The 23,453-nt window shown below is 47.9% G+C and overlaps 1 protein-coding gene across 1 annotated transcript; it reads right to left on the bottom strand.

Annotated features, from left to right (window-relative positions):
- Positions 1-803: 803 nt before the first annotated feature.
- MOB1B (MOB kinase activator 1B) lies at positions 804-21,387 on the bottom strand. The gene is made up of 6 exons (XM_041427361.1): positions 21,147-21,387; positions 6,739-6,905; positions 4,248-4,341; positions 3,086-3,219; positions 1,680-1,843; positions 804-1,395 (listed from the first exon to the last, which is right to left on the bottom strand). Exons 1-6 carry the CDS (start codon positions 21,158-21,160, stop codon positions 1,318-1,320), a joined length of 651 nt encoding a protein of 216 aa, XP_041283295.1. The 5' UTR covers positions 21,161-21,387; the 3' UTR covers positions 804-1,317.
- Positions 21,388-23,453: the final 2,066 nt, after the last annotated feature.

The following is a 23,453-nucleotide window of genomic DNA, read 5'->3' as shown; positions in this document are numbered from 1 at the left end:
ATGGTGGCACAGGAAAAGCCAGAAGATCAGGATCCCTCACTGGAGCCCAGGAGCTGCCAGGTGAGTCACTGCTGTGCTCAGCTGTTCCCTGCTGCCCGTGCCAATGGCCACTCACCCCTCCTGCAGGCTCCTGCACGCCAGCTCCGACTTCACTCCAGCCCAGGCACACAAAACAGAAGCTCTGCTTCTCCACCACGTGCTCACCTGGGCCTCCCCTGCTCCTGCTGCTTTTCCCAGCAGCTGGAGCTCCCTGAAGATGGGCAGTGGTTTTAAACAGGGTGGAACACCATCACAGCAACGTGACCCCAAAGCAGTCCCAGAAATTATCTCCCCTCCAAGACACATTTCCTCCCACAGCAAACAACGGCTGCCAGAGCCCATCCTCACAGGCTTTGCATTCCTAACTTAAAAACACCTTTCCAGCAGTTATTTTTCAAGCCAGGTTTTCCTTACTATTATTACTACTATCCCAGTGCAATCTTTTCTTAGGGAATATTTTCCCCAATTGTATTTGTGCAAACTACCTGTTCATTTGGCAACTGCTAGGGGAACTTAGCAAGCTGGCTGGCCAAACTGATGCTCTCCTGCTAAGAAAATAAAAGCAACTATGCCAAGCCTGGAGCTGCTTGCTGAGCACAAGGCCTGTGTAATTTTGACACCACCTTGGCCATTTTGCTTTTCTTTGTAAGAAATCACCTAGTTTTGAAAAACTCTATAGTCATCTCTAAAAAAATAAGACAAGTATTTGTATTAAAAGCTGGAGATCATTGATTTCAGCAAGTTATGGCTTTTTTTTTTTTCCCTAGTGTAAGCATAGATACATATTTTTAAAAGAAGTTTCAGTAAGTGTCTGGGTGTTAGTACATATTTTCTGTTTCCAGCAATGTTCAGTATTGTATGTGCTTTGCACCTCAGAAGTTGAGTCTGCCAAGGCACTTAGAGAATGTAAGCAAGTCTTCCAGGGACTTCATGAGAATGGGCTACCACTGACACAACACAAGAACCCATCCACCAGCAGAGTCAATCCCCCAACCAAGCACGTTTCCTTGATAAACACTCAGCACCTGCTAGAAATTCCACAATGAATAACAACAGTAAAATAATATTAATAATAAAAAAAAAAGCTATTTACCACATGTCACTAACAGAGAAAAGGTTTCCCCTAATAAAAGCACAGAAAGTAGATCTCAGCTGTCACTGGTAACAGCGGCGGGGGGTTGTTTTGTTGTTTTTTTTAAAAAAAAAAACAAATTAACAAAAAACAAATACCACACGCTCGCTTAAAGAAACAAGTGACTCCAAGAAGTCCTCTTCCTTTTATCTGTCCTTGGAGGTGAGTTTTTCAATCAGTTCTTGAAGTGGTGCAAGTTCTCTTCTATCAATAAGGTTGAATTCCTGCAACAGGGATGAGGAGAGAGAGACACACAGAGAGAGTTTAGTGGGTACAGCTCAGGTGAGAAGCCTCATTTAACCAGAACTCATCTGGCAGTCAGCTCTCCAAGCCCAGGCTCGGCCACTCCATCCTCCCCTGCCCATCTGCCACTCGCTGTGTTCCACTGCCTGAAGCTGTTTCTCCCTCTTAAAGGAAGCAAACCTAAGAAGATGCCGATTTTTCTTCCACAAGGGAAGGGGGATAACGTAGCTTGGAAGCGAGAGAACACCGCCTGCCGTGTCCTCACCTGAACAAAAAATATAAAGTGCTTGAAAGAAGTGTTAAGGTGTGCCTCCTCCTGCAGCTGGATGACCGGGTCGAAGTGCTGGTGGTAGATGTGGGCGTAAACTCTGAAGAGACGCTTGAGAATCGTCTTGGCCACTGACATGAAGTTCTTTGGGAATGGTACACCTGGGGAGAAGGAAACAGAGGGCTTGTTCTTCAACTGCCAGGCCACGTTTGTCTGTTGTGAAAGCCACCACGAGCCAGGGCAGATGGAATCAGTTTCAACAGCACAGGTTTTACTGAAGCTGGCTGGGAAACAGCAAGCGGCTACTGGGAGCCATCATCTCTTCATCTGTCACTTCCCCAGGCTAAAAAAAGACATGTATCAACCCTCTGAAAAGAGGAAACCTGCCTAGCTCCTCCCCACCTCCCAGTCTCCCCAGTCAGCTTAGCTCTTCTGCAGCCTTTCCCAGTGCTCAGGTCCTGCCTGAAGGCCAGGATGCCCTGGGGCCAGTCAGGACCTCAGCAATGCTTTCAGGTCCCACCATGAACCTTCTCATGGTGGCAGTGCTCTCATCTCCTGCTGCAGCCTGCCCTGCACACACATACATGGCATTTCCTCCTCTGGCTGCTGCAGCACACGGGAAATTCACACTTAGCTGGTTAGCTTGTGGCCTCTCTTGGAATCTCTCTCTGTGAAGGCACGGTTTCTCTAAAGAAGCTCAATGAAAACGTGTCAAAAGCCTCAGAAACGGAAATTCACACTTAGCTGGTTAGCTTGTGGCCTCTCTTGGAATTTCTCTCTGAAGGCATGGTTTTTCTAAAGAAGCTCAATAAAAACGTGTCAAAAGCCTCAGAAAATATTTACAAAGTTAAGGCAACTAAGAGATTCCCCCTCCCCGTTATCTCTTCCAAACATCTGGCTGTTCATTATTTCCCTCCTGCTTTTCTGAAAGAAGCCTCTTTAAAAGATCTAATTTTCATCTTCACTTAAAAAAAATCCAAGCAAAAACCTCCTCAACTTAAGATCAAAGCTGCAATTCAGCTTCTTTAGAGATAAGGCCTGAAAGTTCCTCATGACACCCAGATATCCCTTCTGACAAAAAGCTGCCAGTTCCTGGTTATAGGAGTCTGAAACCCTCTGCTGTTATTTCTAAAGAAACAACTCACTGTTCCAAATGAATGCAACACCGGACTCAATGAACAGAACCAGTTATTAATTAGAAATGGTACTTCCTGCACCCAGAATTGTGACAGGTGTTCATCAGGAGCACCAACACAGGGATCAGAGTTCATGCATTACGACATCCCTTCCGAGATAGGTGTGTGCAGACAGATCAGGCAGCCTTCTAAACCCGCCCCACACATCAAGCTGGAGCTGTGCAGGTGTAACCCCGGTGCCCTGCTCAGCTGCAGCTACCCCCTCACCTATTTTAGAGGGAAACAGCGTTTCATCATCCAACTGGTCCTGCACCCAGGTCATCAGGTAATCGATGTACTTCGGCGCCGAGCACTTGATGGGCTTCTTGATGTTGGTGCCGTCTGCCCAGTGGTACTCGTACCTGGGGTGAGACAAGGTGGCCTTCAGCACCAGGGAGCCACTCCTGATGGGCATGCCAGAGGGTGGATCACCTTGGGAAGACATGGCTGAAAAACCTGGCACGGGGAGCCTGGTAATACCAGCACAGGGTTGGTGTGCTACAGACCACGCACTGGTTTGGTTTTAAGCAAAGCTTAGCTGCACCTGATGAATCTGTCCTCTCCATTTGTGAGCAAATTTGGTTTTGTCACAGCAACTGCTGGGAGAATATTTTCACCATGAACAAATTTGATGAGGGATTATGAAGGTGCTGCTCACAACGGGACAAAAAAAAAAAAAAACCCATTTTTCTAACAGCAACAAATCAGAGGGTCTGAAAGCATCTTAAAACTGTATCTAAGAAGACATGCAAATATCCCAGACACACCAGATGGACCATGTGTCTGGATTTATGAAAAAGCAGGATTTCTCACCACCCAGTACTGCCCTAATACCAAGATTTAAGTGGTACTCATGTAGGACAAATATCAACACCTAGCTGAGGTGCCAGGATCAGTCTGGAGCCAGAGCAAAACAACAAACTGAATTAGGGAGCAGGAAAAAGTACAAACACTGGATGTCTCAACAAAAGCATAAAAAAGAATCCAAGAAAGGCACAGGGATTCTTATCCAGACATCTACTATTTTTATAATACCTACAAGGAACATTTTGGTAAGCCCCAATGGAAAGCCTGCATATAAAATGTTTAAACCTTCATTTAAGAAGCTTTCATTAATGTTTTAGAAAAATAAAGATGGGGAAAAAATAATTTTGATAATTAATTTACTTCCCAGGTTAAAGGAAAAAACCGAACACCAAACAAATATGAACACAGACCAAAAAACATCAACTTGCTATTCCCCACCCACTTAACAGAGGTTCAAACCCTTCTTCTCTCTCACATCCTTGCCACCCAACCCTGGCGCTCCTCTCAGCCAGTCTCAAGCTTTTAAATGGAAAATCCTCTCCCAAACTGCAGCCAGTCAGCAGTGTGTGAGAAGCACACTTACTTTGGGCCAGCAGACATCACGGGGCAGCTCTCCTCCGTGCAGAAGTCTGTGATGGTTCCGTAGAGCATGTTGATCTGGTTGAAGAAGTCAACAGCTGGAAAGCATGGAAACCACCCGTTAGCACTCTGCAGCACAGGATTCCTACAGCCCAGACTGTAAAGCACGGCTTCTGGAATGGTTTTGGGGAAAAAAAACTCCATTGTTGCTGCTTATTTAAAGATCCATTATAAAAGAGATGTGGAATGCAACCATCGACTTTCTGGAACAGCCTCCAGCAAGAACTATTTAATTGTTCACTGCAGCAAAACCTTCAGTTGGAAGGAGGAGGAAAGAATGAGAAAATTTAGTCACTTCCTTTCCTGAAAGTTTGGTGCCTTTTATTACAATCCCAAATTCTACTGGCAAGTGTGGAATGCAAGAAAGATTTTCAGCATCAATTTTCCAGCTAGAGAGAGCAGGTGCTCGTTAGGTGACAGTGGCTTCCCTCAGGCTTTGCATTCCCAAGGCCCACCTTCCCCAAAAACATCCCATACAATCCCAGACTGCTTTGGGTGGGCAGGGAATTTCAGGACTGTCCAGTTCCATCCCTGCCATGGGCAGGGACACCTCCTGCTATCTCAGGGCACTCCAAGCCCTGTCCATCCTGGCCTTGGACGCTTCCAGGGATCCAGGGGCAGCCACAGCTTCTCTGGGCAATCTGTGCCAGGGCCTCCCCACCCTCACAGGGAAGGATTTCTTCCTAATAACCCTACAGTTATAGTTACTCTTCCAGTTAATTAGTCCAAACTTTTAGACAAGATTCTTCTTTATTCTGTCACGAGGAACTGTGGTCACTGCAATCAGCTTCTAAAACCCATTTTACCTGTCATTTATCTGCAGCTATTTCTCAGAGGATAAACAGCCAAGATGAGACAAACATCACTGGAGCAAGTCACAGCTACTGCTCAGCAGATGCAGGACACCAGCCCTCGCTTCTCAGGAACTGTTAATTAAGTTTCCATTCCCTGCTCCCAGCAGAAACCACAGCCCACTGTCTGCTTCCAGGCAAGCATGTTCAGAAAACCCACACAGGCTCCCACAGAATGCCTGATTACAGCAAATCCCACACGTGGAAGTCTCAAAATCCACAGGCTCATCAAGTCTTTCCCAAAGACACCAGTCAGGCTGAGCACTGAGGAAGAAGCAGCAGGGCAGAGCACGTTTGGCTTCGTGCTCTCAGGGTCCAGAAGGGCAAAGACTTGCAGTCACACATTTTGTCTCCTGACGAGACCTCTTTGTGATCAGAAGGGGCTCACAGCTACTGCTGGAGCTCGGTGTGGTGCAGGGATGCTGAGGGAAGGGAGCCCCTCACCAGCTCACTCCTTAATTACACAGCTGCAATTGCACTCCAGCTAATTCAGCAGCCAAGTCACTCGGGAAAGGAAGAAGCTGCTGCCATGCAGGAAAGCAGACACACAGAGTGCAGGAACCACCAAAAGGGAAGGATGCCAGCAATACATGAAGCATCTTAAGCAATGCTTACTCACACAAGTGGGCTGGCTTTTTTCTCTGGTCTAGTTTTGCAATGCAGTGTGAATTAAGTGTTGCAAAGGATGGTGTCAGCAATTCCAGCCTGCCCTGGAAGCAGTGGCAAGTGTTGGGAACAGGAAGGTGAGAGTCAGTGGAACAGTTTCACTTCCCAAACATGTCAAAGAGCAAGAAGAAAAAAAGGCAGAACCACAGAAACAACTGGAGGACGTTTAAATCAAGCAGTAATTTGTACTGCAGTGCACAACCAACCCCGTACCACCACTGGAGCACATCAAGAGGTAAGAGGTGACCAAACACCCAGACAGGGCACAGAGCTTGTGGCAGCCAAAAGTGCACAGTGCAAAGGGAGAATCCATTCTTTAGGAGCAGAGGGCAAAACTCATGCAGCAAGGAGAGGGAGGAGGAGGAAACAAGGTCAAGCAATCAGAAAACGCTAATTCAGGCATCATTGTTTGGCTGAAAGCAGAGTCTGGACAAACAGCTTTAGAGGAAGTTAAAAGTATGACATCAGAGGCTTACCAGAGCAAAGGCTCAAAACTTGGTAGGAACTAACTTTAGGAAAATTACAAACCCCAACAGAATCACAGAACCATTCAGGCTGGAAAAAGGCCTCTGAGATGATCAAGTCCAACCTGTGGCTGCTCCCCACCCCCTGACAGCCACGTCCAGCTGTCCCCTGGAGATGGGATGGGAACTCCAACACCTCCAATGCTGGACAACGTTTTCCATGAAGGACTTCTTCCTGATGTCCAGCCTGAACCTTGAGGCTGTTTGTAGTCACCCTGCCCGTTCCCTGGGAGCAAAGCCTCACCTGGCTGCACCCTCCTGCCAGGAAGTTGTAGAGAGCAAGGTCCCCCAGCTTCCCTTTTCTCCAGGAAGAGAAAGGGACACACAGCTGTCCTGCCCCAAGTGCCAGCCCACTTCCAAGACCCCAGTGATGAAGAAAAGGCCAGTGACTCACTGTTAACTGCCACCCATTCATTTAGGTCCTCCCCCTCTGGAAGCATCACAGCCATCCGCAGGTTGCCGCTTCCCAGCGTGGCCTCGGCATGTTTCAGCAGCTCGTACTGGTGAGACCCCTCGGGAATATTCTTCTTTGGTTTGAAGGTCTTGGAAGAGCGACTGCCACTGCAAGAGAGAGAGGAAGTATTTAGAGACCTTTGGGAACAGGAAGCAAAGAGGAAACAAGCAGATTGGTCCCAGGTAAGGACAGGATGAACATTAAATACTTTACCCACTCATGTATCTTCATGCTGCAACAGGGTATTTACCAAAAACTGGGATGCTAAACTAGCAGGTATTCTGACTTGTTTTAAACCATTTTCTGACCTAATCACTTCCTTACCTAAAATTTTGTTTGGAAGAACATGTACTGGCTTAGGAAAGACGTTTAGGTATTTGAATTTTAAACCACGGCAGTAAGCATGGATGGCACGTGATGGCAGCCCTAACATGTCAGAAATGTGACATGTAGAATTAAATATTTGCAGGGAAGTGTCAAATGAGTCAGTATTTCTGAGTATTTCCGTGTATGAGCTGAGAGAAGACTTCTGTCAGAAGGGGCAAAGTGAGCTCTGAATTCCAATGCAAGTGGAAAGCTGTGAAACCCAGACAGCAGAATTCTCATCACAAATACTATCCAGACATTATTCCTTTATATAAAGACTTGGCCAATGTTTCACCAACTCTTTAAGGACTGAACAGAATTTTTTACTGGTGGAGTGCAAGGGCTCTCTCTCTTTATTCGAGGCCCTGGCACAGGTGCCCAGGGAAGCTGTGGTTGCCCCTGGATCCCTGGAAGTGTCCAAGGCCAGGCTGGAGCGAGTTTGGAGAAACCTGGGCTAGAGGAAGGTGTCCCTGTTTGTGGCAGGGGTTTGGAATGAGATGAGCTTTGAGGCTGCTTCTAACACAAACCATCCTGGGATTCTGCACCAGTGCAGCCTCCTGCTAAATGCAACCAGGAGCCAGAAGGAGAAGGAGGGAACATCCTGCTCCCATCTGTTCTGTTACAGGACACTTCTAGCTGCTCCTAGTCATCTGCACCTCACCCTAAGCCAGGATACCAGACATAAATCCTGAATTAAATAATTGCCTCCCAGTGGGAGTGAGAAGCTTCTGTGGCTCAGGGAGTTGCTGTCACCTCCCACCCCTCCAGCCACCTGCATCTGGTGCCAGGCCAGACTCAAACCAGCTCTGAACAAAGAAGAAACTGAAAAAAAACCCCAAGGAACAAAAAGCCCAAATCTCTCGACTGAGTACTTTACTTAAATCCAATTATTGTCTTTTCAGGAGCACGGCCACTTCAGGGGCACTTTGCCAACATGAGGAGTGAAAATACAACCTAAAACATCTGGAGAGCAGAAGAGACTGGGATCACTATCTATCCACATGTGTCAGCATAAGCAGAAGGAACCCAGCACAAGTTAAATACAACCTGGAAAAAGGTTATGAAATAACTAACCCAAGTAATTATTGTTTGTGTTTTAGCACAAAGACTAAGCTCAACAAAGGGATGAGGGTTTGGGAATAGGGCATTTTGGGAAATGGTGAAGGATTTCCCTAAGTAAGCAGTTTGTTCTGGGAAACTCTAGGTAGGAATTCCTGCTGAATACCCTGCACAGGTCCATGGTCAAGGAAGCAGAAAATGCAACATGTTGGAAAAAGCTTTAGGTAGCATTTAATCCCTGCTCCCCCCTTCCCAGAAACAGGGGGGCTCTTCCCATAAGCTGCCAAAGGCTGTAACAACAGAATGAAGTACTGCTCTAATGGAGCCCTTCCATCTTTGCCTCCAACACCTTTCTGATCCCTGCTTCTCAAATGCAGCACAGCCACCCTAAGCCAGCAGGAAATGGTCTCACAGGCAAGGCAGGCAGGCATCCAAAAGGAAAAGTCATTAGGATAACTGCAGCCCGGCTGCCGTCGCATGCTATGGAAATATCTGCAATTTTGGCAATAAATTATCAGGATTCCATGCATTTATGCAGTTCACCCAAGGCAGTTAACACACCCCCTGAGATACTGCTCAGGGACACCCTAATGCAGCCTCTATCTTCACAGGATGTGGTTTTTCTTGGAAAGTTTGGTTAAAAATATTGCATTACTAAACAGTACTCCAATTACCTTATTAGTCCAGAAGCTCTCCTGCCATTTAACCAAAAAAATAATGACTTTTTCCTATTATGCTGATCTGTTTCACGTGACAGACTCTGAAAGCTGTCTTGACCCAGCTCTATTCCCCCAACTCCTTGAGCAATCAGTGAAAAAAGTAACTTTAGAGAGTTCTGCCTGGTGGCCAACAATACACACCATCATTCACGTCTGGGTCATGCGGGACACTCTATTTTCAGCCACATTCCATCGTGGAATCACTCGTTTCTGTCGAGGTTTAAAAATGCCTTAAGCAGTGATGCAGCACCTGCCTTCTCCTGCTCAGACTCTCTGAGCTCTCCTTCACATTAAGGCAGAAGTGAGAGGGGACAGAGAAGATGAAGATCCCATTTTCCTCGGGCATAAGGAAGCCCCAAAACACGGAGCCAGGTTGCACCATCCCCTCTACGCGCCACAACCAATACGCAGCCTCCCAAGGAGAAGGGACTTCTCAAGGAATTCCAAGGATGCTTTGCTCCCTTCCCTGCCACCCGTGCCATTCCTAGCAAACCATTACTGCCTTGTGTTTCTGCAGGGAGCTGTGTGCAGGGCTCGGCAAGCCCTTCCCACCAGCAGCAGCCCAGTCACAAGCAGGAACACCACATTTCCTCCAAAGCTGCCACTCGTCTGCTGGCAGGGGGTGGGTTTTGTGATGCACGTTCTGCAGGGTGCTCTGTCTCAGGCCGGGAAGGGGATGTTTCCAGAAGAAAGGAAAAATGTGAGGTGTTCTGCTCACCTCCAAACAGCTCATCTCAGCTTCAAAGGCAGCACTGGCAGATGTCCTGTGCTCAAAGCAGCTTAAACACCCAGCCTGAGCTCTTGATGAACTTCCCAGTAAGTGCTCCCAGGAGAAGCCCTTGGGCTGGCCTCACTCCCAACCATTTGTCCACAGACCCCCTCAGAAGGGATTTTTATCCATTTCCACCAAGTCTGCTGCAGGTTTCTGAATTAAACCAGGCAAGTTTAGGCTCTTTATCCATAAATAAAGCTATCCCATCACAGCTTGCTCTCAGCACAGAACTAACCTCGGGCCCTGACCTGCTGTGCAGTGGCAGCATTTTCAGCACACACCTGCCACCTACGTTCCTCTGATTGCTCCCTAGTGCTGAGGCCCCCTTCCTTGGGATAAGGAGTGACTGACTAACTCCTGGAAGCACAGCTGTTCCACTCAGTGTCCCCCCAAAGCCATCACCACCACAGCCTGGCTGAAATGAGCCCTTCAAAGTACTTGGAAAAGCTCAAGAGATCCTCAAAAAGCTGAACTCAGGACCGTGCACAGAACATTTACGCAGGGCATGGAAGCTTTTCCTATTTTAACTCCTGCTTTTTCATCTTCAAGCGCCTTCAGAAGCATCAATTAATCCTCCCAAAGCACCTTTGAAGCAGGGATCATTAGTGTCTCATTACACAGGGAAACTGAGGCAGCAACTCACTGCCACAGGCACATGAGTGAGTTTATCCAAAAATCCCCCAAGTTTTAGCTCTGTGCTTCTTTGTCTCCCTTCTCCTGCTGTGCCTCTTTTTAAACACAGAAACACTCTAAGACAAGACCTGAATTCCAGAAAAGCAAACATTTCCAGCCTTTAAACAATAATACAGGCCTTCAAATGATAACATCCTGCTAAGAATAGAAACATCAGAGTGAGAGAGGTTTGTTTCCACCAGCCAACACGTCAACATAGAAACTAAAATAAAAGCTCGAGCTACTTTTTGACAATGAAATCAATAGCTGCAGCCTACAAAAACGTTTTCCCTGTGACAACCACAGCATTAGAAGGACAGCAGGTAAAATTAAGCTGAACAAGTTCAAAATCTGCACTGATGAGATTGAACTTGACCATTGCTATTTATAAAACTGAATAACCACAACATTTCTGTTGTCAAGAGAGACACTGTGAGCGCAAAGCATTGCTTCCTTCAGTTCCTACAGCACCAAAAAGCCAGCTTTTTCCAATCCAATTCCCATTCACTGCAGTAAGCCAGTCTCAGTGCAGCCACTTGAACCTGCAGGTAACAAAAGCAAGGCAAGAATTCAGGATGCATTCCATGCAGCAGCTAGGAGCTGCCAGCTCCTTACACAACACAGCTGCTCTCCCAGAGGGTCAGGCGATGGTTTGAAAGCCATTCCAGGCCTAGAGATTTTGTTTTGCTTTAAGGAGGAATCTGCTGTCATATTATTGCAAAAGTTCCATACTGTTGTCTCCTTATCACAAAAGTTTCATACCTCCTTGGTGGTTTCACAGGCAGCTCCTCAGAGAATCGACTTCCCAACCAGCCAAGCCACTCTTTTCCAGCACTCTTCTTCTCACTGGTCACAGCTGTGGCCTGTTAAAGTCAGGCCTGCTCCTAATTGTTAGTAACTGACCCAGCTGCAACTCCTTAGGGATGAAATTACTTTCTGCACTATCTTTTTTTTTCTTATATTCTATCCCCCCACAGGAATCAGTGGCACCAATTGAAAAACTTCCCCAGATCCATAGGTTCCTATGGTCATTCCTATAGGAACAGAATACACAGGGCTCATTGCTTATTAGCTACACCACAGTGTAACTTCAATTCTCTGTAGCCTGTTGAATCTGAAGAGGCTTCTCAAAAGGGGTATGGAATTTCCTCCTTCCACTGACAGGGAAATCGGTGTTTCCGTGAAATTTTTCCTTCTCTGCCCATCAAGGTGGGGGACTGAAACCTGGCCTCCCCTTCTAGGAAAAAAAGCTGTCTTCAAAGACTGGGCATCCCTAGAGGATGGCAGATGAAAAAGGCACAATCTCATGAACAGCTCTTAAGGAACACATGTTCCATTATGCACAAGACTTGACACGTTAAAAGAGCAGCCGTTTATCAGATGATTCACATGCAGGAAAGAGAAAGTTATTTAAGGTAGCCTGAAGGAACAGTTTTGCTTTTGCTTGCCCCAGCCACCACCCCTCAGTGTCAAAGCCGACATAACCCTTACACACCAACATTCTTAAAATGCCTTTTTTTTTCCTGCTGTACACACACAGTTCAGAGTCAGTGACTTCGAGCCAGCGTGGGACTGGTCCAGCACAACTTTCACATGCACCAGAACATGTGAAGGGAAACCTTTGCTGGCTGAGCTCTGAGCAGGGGACAAGCTCGGGGTGTTTGGAGGGTGGTGCCTTTACTGTGCCCTCGCTCCCCCTGAAGTGCCGGGCTGTGCCAAACCCAAAAGGATGTTAGGTGGCCACAGCCTGTTTTCAAGCCGAGCCAGGCACCTACGCTTCCCTCTGCCTCCGTTTTCCAGTCGGCAGGCTGAGAAAGTGCCTGTAAACAAGGGGGAGGTGTTGTGCTACAGCACTCGTGTCTGCTACAACTCCACCCAATGGTGTTCCTGATGTTTACCCACTTGGATGCAACCCTTCTCCCAAGCAATCACAATTCCCAGTGCAAGGAAGGAGCAAGCGTCCAGAACCCCATCCCATGACCGGGAAATCATCATCGGTTTGCTATGCTTACAACCAAAATAAATTCCCTTGTTTCACTTACAACGCATTCATTTAATAGACTTTCATCTCCTGGAAAACCCTCAAAATAAACACAGCGAGTCACAGTTGCCCTCGCTGGATACTACCAGAGCCCTGTCCGTGCACTCCAAACACAATTACACTACTCCCAGTGGCTGCGGAAGTGACTCAGCCTCTCCTGCCCCGTTCCCTGCAGGACTCACGGAGAGGGGCAGGCCAGAGCCACAAACAGCAGTATCCATCCCAGCAAAGCTGCATCCAGGCAATCGTGCCCTCCTGATTTGCAGGGACAGGCAGGAGGACACGGGGACAGCACAGGAACTGGAACATGTCCGTGGCACTAAACCTGCAGCCTCCCCAGACTGTGGATGCCAATGCTCTGCCGCTCCCAAGTGTCCCACAGACTTTTTTCCCAGAGCTTTAAGACCACCAAACTTGAAACGCATTTTCACCCCAATCAGCAACAAAGAAACTTGCAGCAGAGCCCCAGGTACCTGTGCATGCTCTCCTCCTCCTGACATGCGTCTGAAATCCTGGGGCATCAGAGGAATCAAGGTTATCCCAAACGTTGTGTTGCACACTCCCAGGAATCCACTGACTACCCTGAGGCAAACACAACGCTGTCTTCACCCACAAAATTTCAAGCTTACTGCAAACAGACATGATATTTTTAAGAAAGGTGAGCACTTGCTCTTGGCTGTTCTGTTGGTCCTTTCAATCAGACTGAGCTCCCTCATCTATTTCAATATTAGCATTTACTGTGTACATACACACACCTTGTGGAACTGCAAGGAATAATCCAAGCTAGATGTATTTCTTCTAATACCCTAATATTCACGTAGTATTTGTTTAAAAGTGCAGGTTGCTGGAGCTTTGAAGAAGGTAGACATGAAGTGGTTGTATTCCAACTGCTTTGTTTTTCCCTGCCAGATGGAGTTCACTATTTTGGACATTTCAGCCCCTAATTAAGCTCCCAGCACTATTTCCCCACTAATGTTCCCCTCTTTTCTCAGGGATCCCTTATTCCAGCCAATTAGCATCAGCTCACTCCAAAGGGAGGGGCTGGAGCTTTGAAGAAGGTAGACATGAAGTGGTTGTATTCCAACTGCTTTGTTCTTTTCCTGCCAGATGGAGTTTCAGCTCACTCCAAAGGGAGGACACAGCATGAACTCCAGCTGAAATTAGAACTTCACCCAGCAACATTTCCAAGTTTGTTTTCCACAGAGGTTCAAACCTCTTCACTGCAGGTCTGCACCTAATAAACCGTTCAGTGGACACAACCACACTTGAAAAAAAAAAAAACAAAACAAAAAAAACTGCCTGTATAAAGGGTATATAAAACTGAGCAATTCATAAAGGAAACATCAGGAAATACGTGTGATACCGGTGATTCCCTTACTCCAGCACTTCTTCCTTCCCTGTGATGACCAGGGAGCAGCACCCCACACAGAAGGTGCTCCCCACAGCCAAGTGCTGCTCCTGCCTCCAGATTTCCTTACCTTCAGCTGATTTATCTGTCTGCCCATGACTAACACTGCATCCCAAGCTGCTGCTAACAGTCACACCCTGTAAATACATTTACAAGTAGGAAGCAGAGCTTTGCAGAAAGCCATCCACAACCCGCTGAGAGTGATAAATTGCAGTAATAAAAGCTTGGCTCCAGCATCAAATTAGATGATGTAGATCCTTACTCGTGCACCAAATATAGCGTTTGGAGAACATGCCTCAGAACATGGAAGGCTTCCCAAAATGCTGATCAGTGCTTTTGGAAACCGATGCTTAATGAATGACTAAAGCAAATCTAGCCATACAACCTAAGAAATCACAGCAGGGCATTGCTAAAGGACGGAAAAAAAGACTTCACTCAAGAGTTTAAGACAGTCTTCAATCCCTTCAAACACAATAAAAAGAACCATCTCTTAACGTGCTTAGGGAATAGGCAGTTAAAGGAGAAATTTGACTAGATTTTCATGGAGAAAGAGTCACTTTAACACTTTCTAAAAGGCTGCCCCTTAGTGTGACCCCCACGCAAAACAGGCTGAGGAAAGGAACGTGGCAAAGGACAAACACTCAGCAACTTCCCAACAGAAAATCTCCAATGGAGACAGAAGGTTGCACTCACACTCGGGTTAATAGGCAAAATGGGCTCTGGATCCAGGAACTAACACTCTAATTAGAGGCAAGAAACCACACAGGGAACAACAGGAAGAAGGAATGGACAGGAGGCAGCAGTGAATAATCTACCAGCTTTCCAAAAATACACTGCATTATCTCACCCCCTAGTATTTCTTACACAACTCCCACATTTCATAAAATCCTGTATGTGCAATGGGTAACTATCTTCAGGAAAATTTGCTTATCTCTTCCAAAGTATCTTATCTGGAAAACCCACCAGTCTGAAGCATCTGAGAGGGACTGACTGCTCCTACATAGACAGGAGCACATTTCTTTTGAAGTTATTTAAGCTTGAGCATTGCACAGTTGAGCCCAAACTCAGCTGAACTGTTCTATGAATTGAAATATTCAGGCTTCTCCTCTTTTATTTTTTGCCATTGCAGCAAGGAATTTTAAGAAGAGCTGTCATCCACGAAAGTTAGTAATAGGATATTAGAGATGCTGTTTTTTCTAAAAGGTACACCTCAGCGTTTCAAAAAGCAGTATTTTGTGGCCATAAAGAAAAAGACAGAGTAATGCCATTTTGATTCCTGCATCCAGAACACTGAGCAAGTCCCTAAAACAGTTAAACCACCCAAGCAAAACCAGGCCTGTGCTACTGAAGGTGGGAAAAACACAATTAAAGTACCAGCAACAGAAACAAAATATAGTTTATTTCATTAAGGTCAAAACAGAGAACCCACCCCATCATTATTTGGGTTGAAATGATATCCACATCAAAACTCAGTCATCTCAATTTCCAGCAAAAGAGGAATTTACCAAAGCTTACCTAAGCTCATTTGTTCTCTTTGTCATAAAGAAAGGAATTAGACCTGTGATAAAGACAACAAATCCAGGCATTACCAGTCCTGATCTGCAAGATGTTCTCCTTCAAGTGAGGAAGGGATTAAGATTCTGTACGTCAGCACCTCAAGGACACAAGCCATTAACTCCAGAGGGAAGTGACCACACTGAAAGGTGAAGTGGGGCAGGGACAGATGACAAAAAAAAAAAAAACCAAGCAAACCTCAACTAAAACTCAAGTGGAACATCATAGGCTGGATCTCTTCAGGTATGTAAGAACAACAAAAGGAATGGATTCCTGCCAAGGATCAGCTGTGAACTGGAGAAGGAAGAGAAGAGAGGGTGAACAAGGAAGAAGTGTCCTCACACACCAGAAAAAAGCCAGAAGAAAAGTTGGGACAAGAAGCTAAGGTCACAGCTGGATTTCAGGGGGGAAAAAAAAGACAAAAAGAGTGAGTGAATTCGCTTCCAAGGACTGCTTTTAGAAGCGCCAAAATACATTTGCAAGGCAAAAACTACTGTTACCTTGATGACTTCTCAGGGTGGGACTGACACACAAAATTACCATCTCCTCCCAGTGAACTGACTGACTGCTGACTCAGGCTACGGATTTGAAATGGCAAGCCAAGCCCTGAAGCAAACAGAGATGCTTGAGATGCACCACGCTTTTTACCTAAGCTCACTAAGAAATTACAAGTTATTTCAAACTTATTTTCCAGGAACCAATTTAAGCTGCATGGATACATGCAAATACTCAGCTCCTCGTTGCCTTCTTTCACATTTCACCTCAAAATATCTACCCAAGCAGCAGTGCCCTGGGAAATCATCTGGGAGATCAGGATACACAGATGACAGAGCAAAGCACTGGATCCTCACAACCCTTTACATGAAATGTAAAGGCTGGAGCAATGTTTCTATGTCCCAGAAAAGCAATTGTTGTTCTCAGTTCTAGCTGAAAACAGATTAACAAGCAGCTGAATTTGTGACCCACAGTCTCCCTGCGTATTTAAAAGGAGAAGAAAAAACCCAAAAAAAGAACAAAAGCCGAACAGCAAGCTCAGCTCCAATAGGAAGTGGCTCAGTTTACAAATGCTAAAAGCATTGCAAGGCACATCCTGCGGTTCAGGCTGATTTGTGGGTCACAAATTGATATTATTGACAGCTCTGGCAGCAAGATCGGCCCTACTGCTTACGAGGGAAGGCTTAAAGTGGCCAAATTTAATGCAGTTATTTACTTCTCTAAGAAAAACAAGCAGCCTCACTCTGTGAGCCTCTTGAAACCCTCCTTGCCTGGCGGACAAACACTTCTGATATTTTATCCTCTCTCAGACAAGATAAAAATGTGTGTCTCAGGACAGCACCAGGTGGAACTGCGGCCACGAAGAGGCCCTAAATCCAAAGCCCCGTCTGAAAAGTAAAAAGGTGACTAAGGCATTTGATAAAGACAAAAACGCAGCCGCTCTCCAGCACGCAAATCACCCCCAAAAAGTGATCCCTCCCAGCTAATGGCATGGGCTCACTTAAACAAAGAGGGAAGGACAAACAAGGGAAAACAATCGTGGCATAAAAGCAAACAATTAGGAAGCAATTAAGACCGGACATCACTGCGATGTAGTAAACACAGCTTTCACACACTGAACAATGCCTTTCTTCCGAAGCTATTTTTTCCATCCCAAACCAATGCTTCTATCCGAGAAGGAGCTATCTGACAACGCTCAGAAGGGACAATCGCTCACTTCACCCACTCCTCGTTCCCAAAACGCAGCGGTAGGAGCAAACGCTGTTCTTCCAAGCGCAGACATCTCCCAGGCCGAACTGCTCTGCACGGCTCTGTGACTCGGAGGCAGGCTCGTTCTTGCAGAAGGAAAAGCCAGGCTGCAGCTTTTGCTTGCTCTGTACCTCCGAGCTCGCTGATAAGGCAGCCGCGCTCCATCATGCGACACCCCAAACCCCACGCTTTACTCTGCTCTAAGGTGATGGTCAGAGCTGATTCCGTTCAAACCCCACCGCTAGGGAATGCTTCTGCTTTCCTCCAAACTAAAAATTACTGTTACCAAAAAATTTGGGAAGCTGGCAATAGCTTTACAGCACTCTCTCCAATTTACTCGTGGGAAAACTCGAGAGACTTCTCAATCTTGGTACTTTAAAAAAAAAAGAAAACAAAACAAAAAACCAGAACTGGACACAGCACTAATGGTAGCAGTCAAGCAGCTGATTTTATATTAACACATCCCTGTGTGGAGAGCTTCTGCCCTGATCCCACAGTAGCCTTACACTCCTCAAGATAAAAATGAAGTAAATAAATGCATTGAAAAACAGCGGGGGGAAATATCTGGATGTTCGCCGTATTTCCCATTTCTAAGTCTGCAAATGCCTACATGCTGATTTTTTCCATGAGCAAATTCCAGTCTAGGAGTGCCTACCGGTCCTCTGGGTGAGTCCTTGATCGAGAGGAGATAAACACATCTCCAAAAGTATGGAAGGAGCAATCACAAAGCACTCAGCTGCCACACTGCCCGGCTGGACAAGGAGCAGCAACCTGGCACCTCCGGAGGCTGGGGAAGGGACAAAAGCAAACAGCCCTGATGTTCTCCAAGAGCAGGAATTGGGAAGGCCACGCTGCTTGTCTAGCTCAAAACAAATCCAACAGCTCTGATTTTGGTATTCATCTGCAAGAGATGTCAGGGAAAAAAAAAAAAAAAAAAGGTAATGCCTCACTATGCCTTCTGCACATATATCCACACACAAAGTGTGGTTTCAATTTAAAAATAAATAAATAAAAACAGGAAAACAACAAACCAAGTGGAGAATCAGAAGCAGCTGCCAGGCTCCACTGTGCTGTAGAACAAGGCAGTGAAGGAAGAGCACATCTTGGCCCAGTCTGGTTTACAAGTTAACTTTGGCCTTCACTCACCTCCAGCAGCTCCTCGTCCTTCCAAGGCTGAGCAGGCAACAACTACTTAAATTTATCTCCTTTTTAAAAAACCCTGTGCTGGAAACTTCGGAGAGGGATTCACTAATCCAAAGATAGGGGCTCTGTGGGTTTTTTTTAAAGAAATGACAATTTCAGGACTTCAGTAATAAATCTGAATCTTTTCCTTTTATAAATAAATGGTTTTCATCTAGCTTCCTTTTTTATGTAAGTCTTGCCAGCAGAGGATAACACAAGCATGTTACCATATGGCACGCCCACCAGAACTATCTTTAATTTTTTTTTTCCTTGGAGATGTAAGCTAAACTACCTGCAACTATGCTGTAATTTGCTTTTAGAGAGAACTTAGCAAGCAGTGGTTTTTTTGGAACTGGAGATATTTCCTAGCCCAATTCCCATTTTTAAAGACTCGGGACAACTTATTCAGCTGTTGGAGAGGTTTACAAAGTCTTTTCAGAAAGGAAGAAACGGATCAGAAGGAGAAAACCGCGGCTCTGAAAATAACAATTGCTGTCAAACCCCAGTTGTATTAATTCAGTGCCTCGCCTCACAAGACAGTCTTTTTATAGTGTTCCCCATAAGCAGAGAAGACAATGGCTCCCCTTGATTTTATTTCCCCCCTCCCTATTCAGCTTTATATATCGCTGGCCCTAGCAACAGGGAAGAATAGCCACGGATTTGTCAGCGGACAAGGGGTTATCCCAGCACAATCCCCCCGCTCTGGAAGCCTGCGGGAGGGCACAGAGCTCCTGGCACCGTGCTGGGTGTCACCCTGGCAGGCTGCAGCCCGCTGCCTGACACAGGAACCTGCGCCACAGGATCGCTGCCGCACAGGAAACCTCGCCGCTGCACAAGGACGAGCCATCCCCAGGGCCAGCCCGCTGCAGGACAGCGGGGCCACCGAGGCAGGGACACCGGCACCTCCACAGCAGGGACAAAGGGGTGAAAAAGTACCGTGCTACAAGCACCGTGCAAAAAACACAAGGGGGTGTGCAGCTCAAAATGCAAGCTGGCGCTGTTAATTAACCTGCAGACGTCCACGCACCGTATCTTGGAATAACTCTTATCAAGCCAAAAGTCAAGTCTGACAAAAGGTCATGCTAACTTTCTGCATCACTAAGAAAAAAGCCGACCAACCAAAAAAACCCACCAAAACTCCGTGTCAGCATCACACCAAGTTTCCCTGGTCACCTCGAGGCCTAGCAGGCATATTTTCAACCTTTTTTTTTTTTTTAAACCCATTTCTAGACTACAGATGAGCAAATTAGGTGCCATCTACAGCACTCTGCCAACAACAGCTGAGGCAGCCTCGCCAACATTTCTAGCTTTGCCGTGCACTAACTCCAGTCTCCACTTCTGTGTTTCATCCAGAAGGATAACTTGGAAAAATGGAGGTGGGGGTAAAGATTTGCTGCCCTAGGTTTCAGGAAAAAAAGGGTCTGAAAAAAGAAACAAGCATCTCATTATTGCCTGTGACAGAGGGTGGAGGGTTTCACGCTTATTCCATCCCCAAATGCCACGGAGAGGGAGGCCCTCTAATTTGCAAACCAGACTCCCTGGACACTCGGAATCCTGTCCCCCCCTTCCCCATCCACCGTGGCAGCTGAGAATTACGAAGGAGAGGGACAGCTGGGCTCCTCATTAGGAGCACGGCGCCTCCATCCGCGGGCCATTATCTGCACCCACCTCCCGTTTGCGCCCTCCGCAATCCCTCCGGGAGCACGGCAGGCCGGCGGGATGGGGACGGCAGAGTTAAAAGATAAACACAAGGGAGGGACTGAGGAGGAAGCCAGCCGCCAGGGTTATTTGTCTCCATGAGAACACAACTTACTAGGACACTCCAGCTCTGAGATAAAGTCTCTTCCCCAAGCCCAGGCCACGTTTACATCTGCTGGTTATCAGCGTAAGCCTCCAACAACTGCCAGATATTCCGGCGGCAGTGCCAGGGAACCCGGAATGTGCGGGAGCACTCAGCGGGGACAAGGCCCTAATGGAGCTTGGCTCTTCCGGGGTGCCTTTTCCAGCTGCCTCAATCGCCCTTCTTTCCCTAGAGCGCATCTTCGCCTTAATTAATAGGTCACTGAACCGGTTTATGTTAATTGTCACAAGTACCCCGTCTTTGTTTCCAAGGGGAGGGACCAAAGTTCATTCGGTTCTGCCCCACGAAGCGAAATTCCAAGAAGAGGGGCTCCGCTCGCAGCCGAGTCGCCAGCGGCTCCCGAGGGAGCTTTTCCCTGCCGCAGTAAAGCCGGGCCAGGTCCTCACCGGGGCTCCCCCAGCCCGGCAGCCCCGCCCGCCCCATCACCTGCACCGGGGCTCACTTCCACACAGCTGCGCCACACAACGCCACGGCACCAACCTCTGCCCGCCACAAACCAGAAACCCGCATGAAAACATCACAGACCCGCGGGCAGACCCCTCGGGCGGGTGCTTGACCCCGACCCCGCTCTCTCCTAGCCAGCGACACCCCTCCGCCGGGGAGGTCCCCGGGGCTGGAGATCCGTGGCTGTTTTCAAACTCGCATCCGTAAGGGGAAGCCGCACGGGAAGGGGAAGCCCGGCTCGCTCGCTCGCTCGCCCGCCCTCCAAACGCCCTCACGGCGCGGCCGCGGCGGCCCCGCCGCTCCCTGCCGGCGGAGCGGGCCGGCCGCTCCCGGGGGGGCCGGGGCACAAAGGGGAGAGAGAGGGGAGCGGACGGGTTGAGCGCCAGGCCGGCGGGGAGCGGCGGGCAGCGAGCGGGAGGGAGGGAGGGCGGGCGGCGGCCGTTCGGTGGGCTATGCCGTGCTGCCCTGCCCGACGGGACGGCGCAGAGCAAGAGGAAGGGACCCCCCCAGGCCCCGCGGGTACTCACAACAAGAAGCTCATGGCGATGGCGGAGGAGCGGGACCGGCGGCTGCCTGGGCTCGGCGCGGCTCGGCTCCCAATGGCAGCAGCGGCGGCGGAGGGCGGGCGGCTGCGGGAGAGCGCCGCGGGGCGGGGACACGGCCCGCCCGGCCGCCATCGCCCCCAGCGGCCCCCGCGCCGCCTCCTCCCTCACAGCTGCGGGGCTCCGGCATGGCCGCGCTCCCCTCGCAGCCGTGGGGCTCCCCCTCAGGAGCCCTTGCGTGTCCCCGGGCACGGCCATCCCACTCGGGCGTCCCCTCACAGCCATTGCCGCCGTGCCGGCCCCTCAGAGAAGCCCGTGTGGGTGCCCCCAGACACCTCCATGGAAACGGGCACCCCCCGCCCCTCCCGAGCCCCCCTTCTCCCCTCAGCACAAAGGGGGCCGGGTACCGGCCCGCAGGTCACCACCAGGAAAAGAACAAAAAGGTATTAACGGCCCTCCTCATCGAGCACTTTTTTAGCAAAACGTGACAAAAAGGTTTTTAATCAAAACGTGACAAAAAGATTCTTAGTATTTGTTAACAGTTTCTAACTGGGCTGGTGAGGGTAAGCGGCGGGCAAAGAGGGGCACGCCTCAGGTGACGCTATGGGCGGCTGAGGTAAAAAAACCCCTAAACTTCTGAGGTAAAAACACTGCAGTTTTTTTAAGAAACTCTTGGCAGGCAGATATAGTCACATCCCAGTGCTGTTTATGGCAGAAATTGCAATCCCAGGGTATAATTTTCACACAAAAATCTGGCTCTGTTTAGGTCAGTAAGAAGCCAGATTTCGGAGAGGGCGCAGCATGACCTCCAGGAATTCCCTCCTGCCGCAAGGGGAATTGGCCATCCCAAAAACCTCACACTGCTGCAGGTAGGCCAGAGGAAAACCTGATGACTTTCAGATTTATCAGGAAAATTCGGCACATCGAAACAGGCTACAACCCCACACAACACTGACTTTCCATCTGGCACGTCAGGGGTTTCAGCTCTAACGCCTTAGGTGGCCACGCTGACAGTCATCTGCTTCCCTCACATTTTTAAATGCTGAAACTGCATTTTCCACTCTCCGTCCTTCAGACTAAGTCAAAATGCCAGGTCAGTGCATTTCTAAGTAAATTAAAATTGCACTGTTGCTTTTAGGACACCTTTAAAACCCAGCGTGTTACTGGGCAGCAATGGTGTAATTAACAAGCATTTCACGACGTTCGCAGTTCTCCTTTTGGCTGCATTAGCCAAAAGCCTTGAATGGGTCCCGGAGCACTTTGTCACAGATGCTGTCAGACTTAAGCTGGCCACGTAAATCAAACAGAAATACACCACTGATCTTTCTGGCACATTCCTGCTGGCACACGAATAACCTCCGTTCCCACCCCTACGCTTCCTCCTACCCACAGAACGTCTCATTTTTTAGCGGCAAGTTAAAATTAAACCTCGGTTGCTGCAGGAGGAAGCACTTGGCCAGCAGAGACGCTTATGTAACGTGCAGGCTTTATGTCTCACATGAATATTGGGCTGGTGGGGATGGCTGAGGGTCACACGAAGGGCTCTCCTCGGCCCGAGGGGCTGCAGCCTCGCCTCTGTCATCTCCCTTTATCCAGCACGCTGCAGAACCTCGGGAATTCCTCCGGAAGGGCCCTCGGGCTGGCAAAGTGGTCCTGGGCTGAAGTTCTCAGCTTTTCAGCACAGCTCGGTAAACACAGAGGGATCCAGCTGAAAGGGGCGTAAAAAAAAAAGAGATTGCAAAACTGAGCATGTATATAGAATCGGGAATAAAAAAAAAAAGGGAAACAACATTTTGTTTTGAAAAAGAACACGGCGTATAAATAATTTTGGGAAATACTACAACAGAACAGAAGGTCAATTTTTCTTGAGAGCAGATGACACAGAGGGGAAAGGAGTGTTTCCCAGTGTAACCACTTGTCCTAGCATCACATCCGATGATTTTCTGATCGTCATTTTTGGTCTGATCAGACTAAAGAATAGCTGGTGTTCCTAACAACAACCTGTTTAACATTCTTTAAGAAGAAGGCATCCTGCCAGGTGGATGAATTCTCCAAGGCAGATAAATTCTTGGTCCACAGCAGTATGGAGGCGTCTCCTGAGATGTGCTGTTTTTACAGAGGCAGATTCCCTCTCCTAAGGCAACTTCACTCCACAGCAGTTCTGTCGAGTGAATAAATGCAAATTCTCCTGTCCTAGGATGACCTTTATATTCTCCCATAGGTGCAGAGACTCTGATCTGACACGTAACTAGGGAAGCTCTGAGATTCCATGGAAACCTCCGTGCCAGCGGT

This window comes from Onychostruthus taczanowskii, unplaced genomic scaffold (genome assembly GCF_017590055.1).
Source record: "Onychostruthus taczanowskii isolate IOZ18803 unplaced genomic scaffold, ASM1759005v1 scaffold114, whole genome shotgun sequence".
Classification (NCBI taxonomy): Eukaryota; Metazoa; Chordata; class Aves; order Passeriformes; family Passeridae; genus Onychostruthus; species Onychostruthus taczanowskii.
The sequence above is the reverse complement of the archived record's forward strand: the minus strand, read 5'-3'. Positions and strand labels throughout refer to the sequence as shown.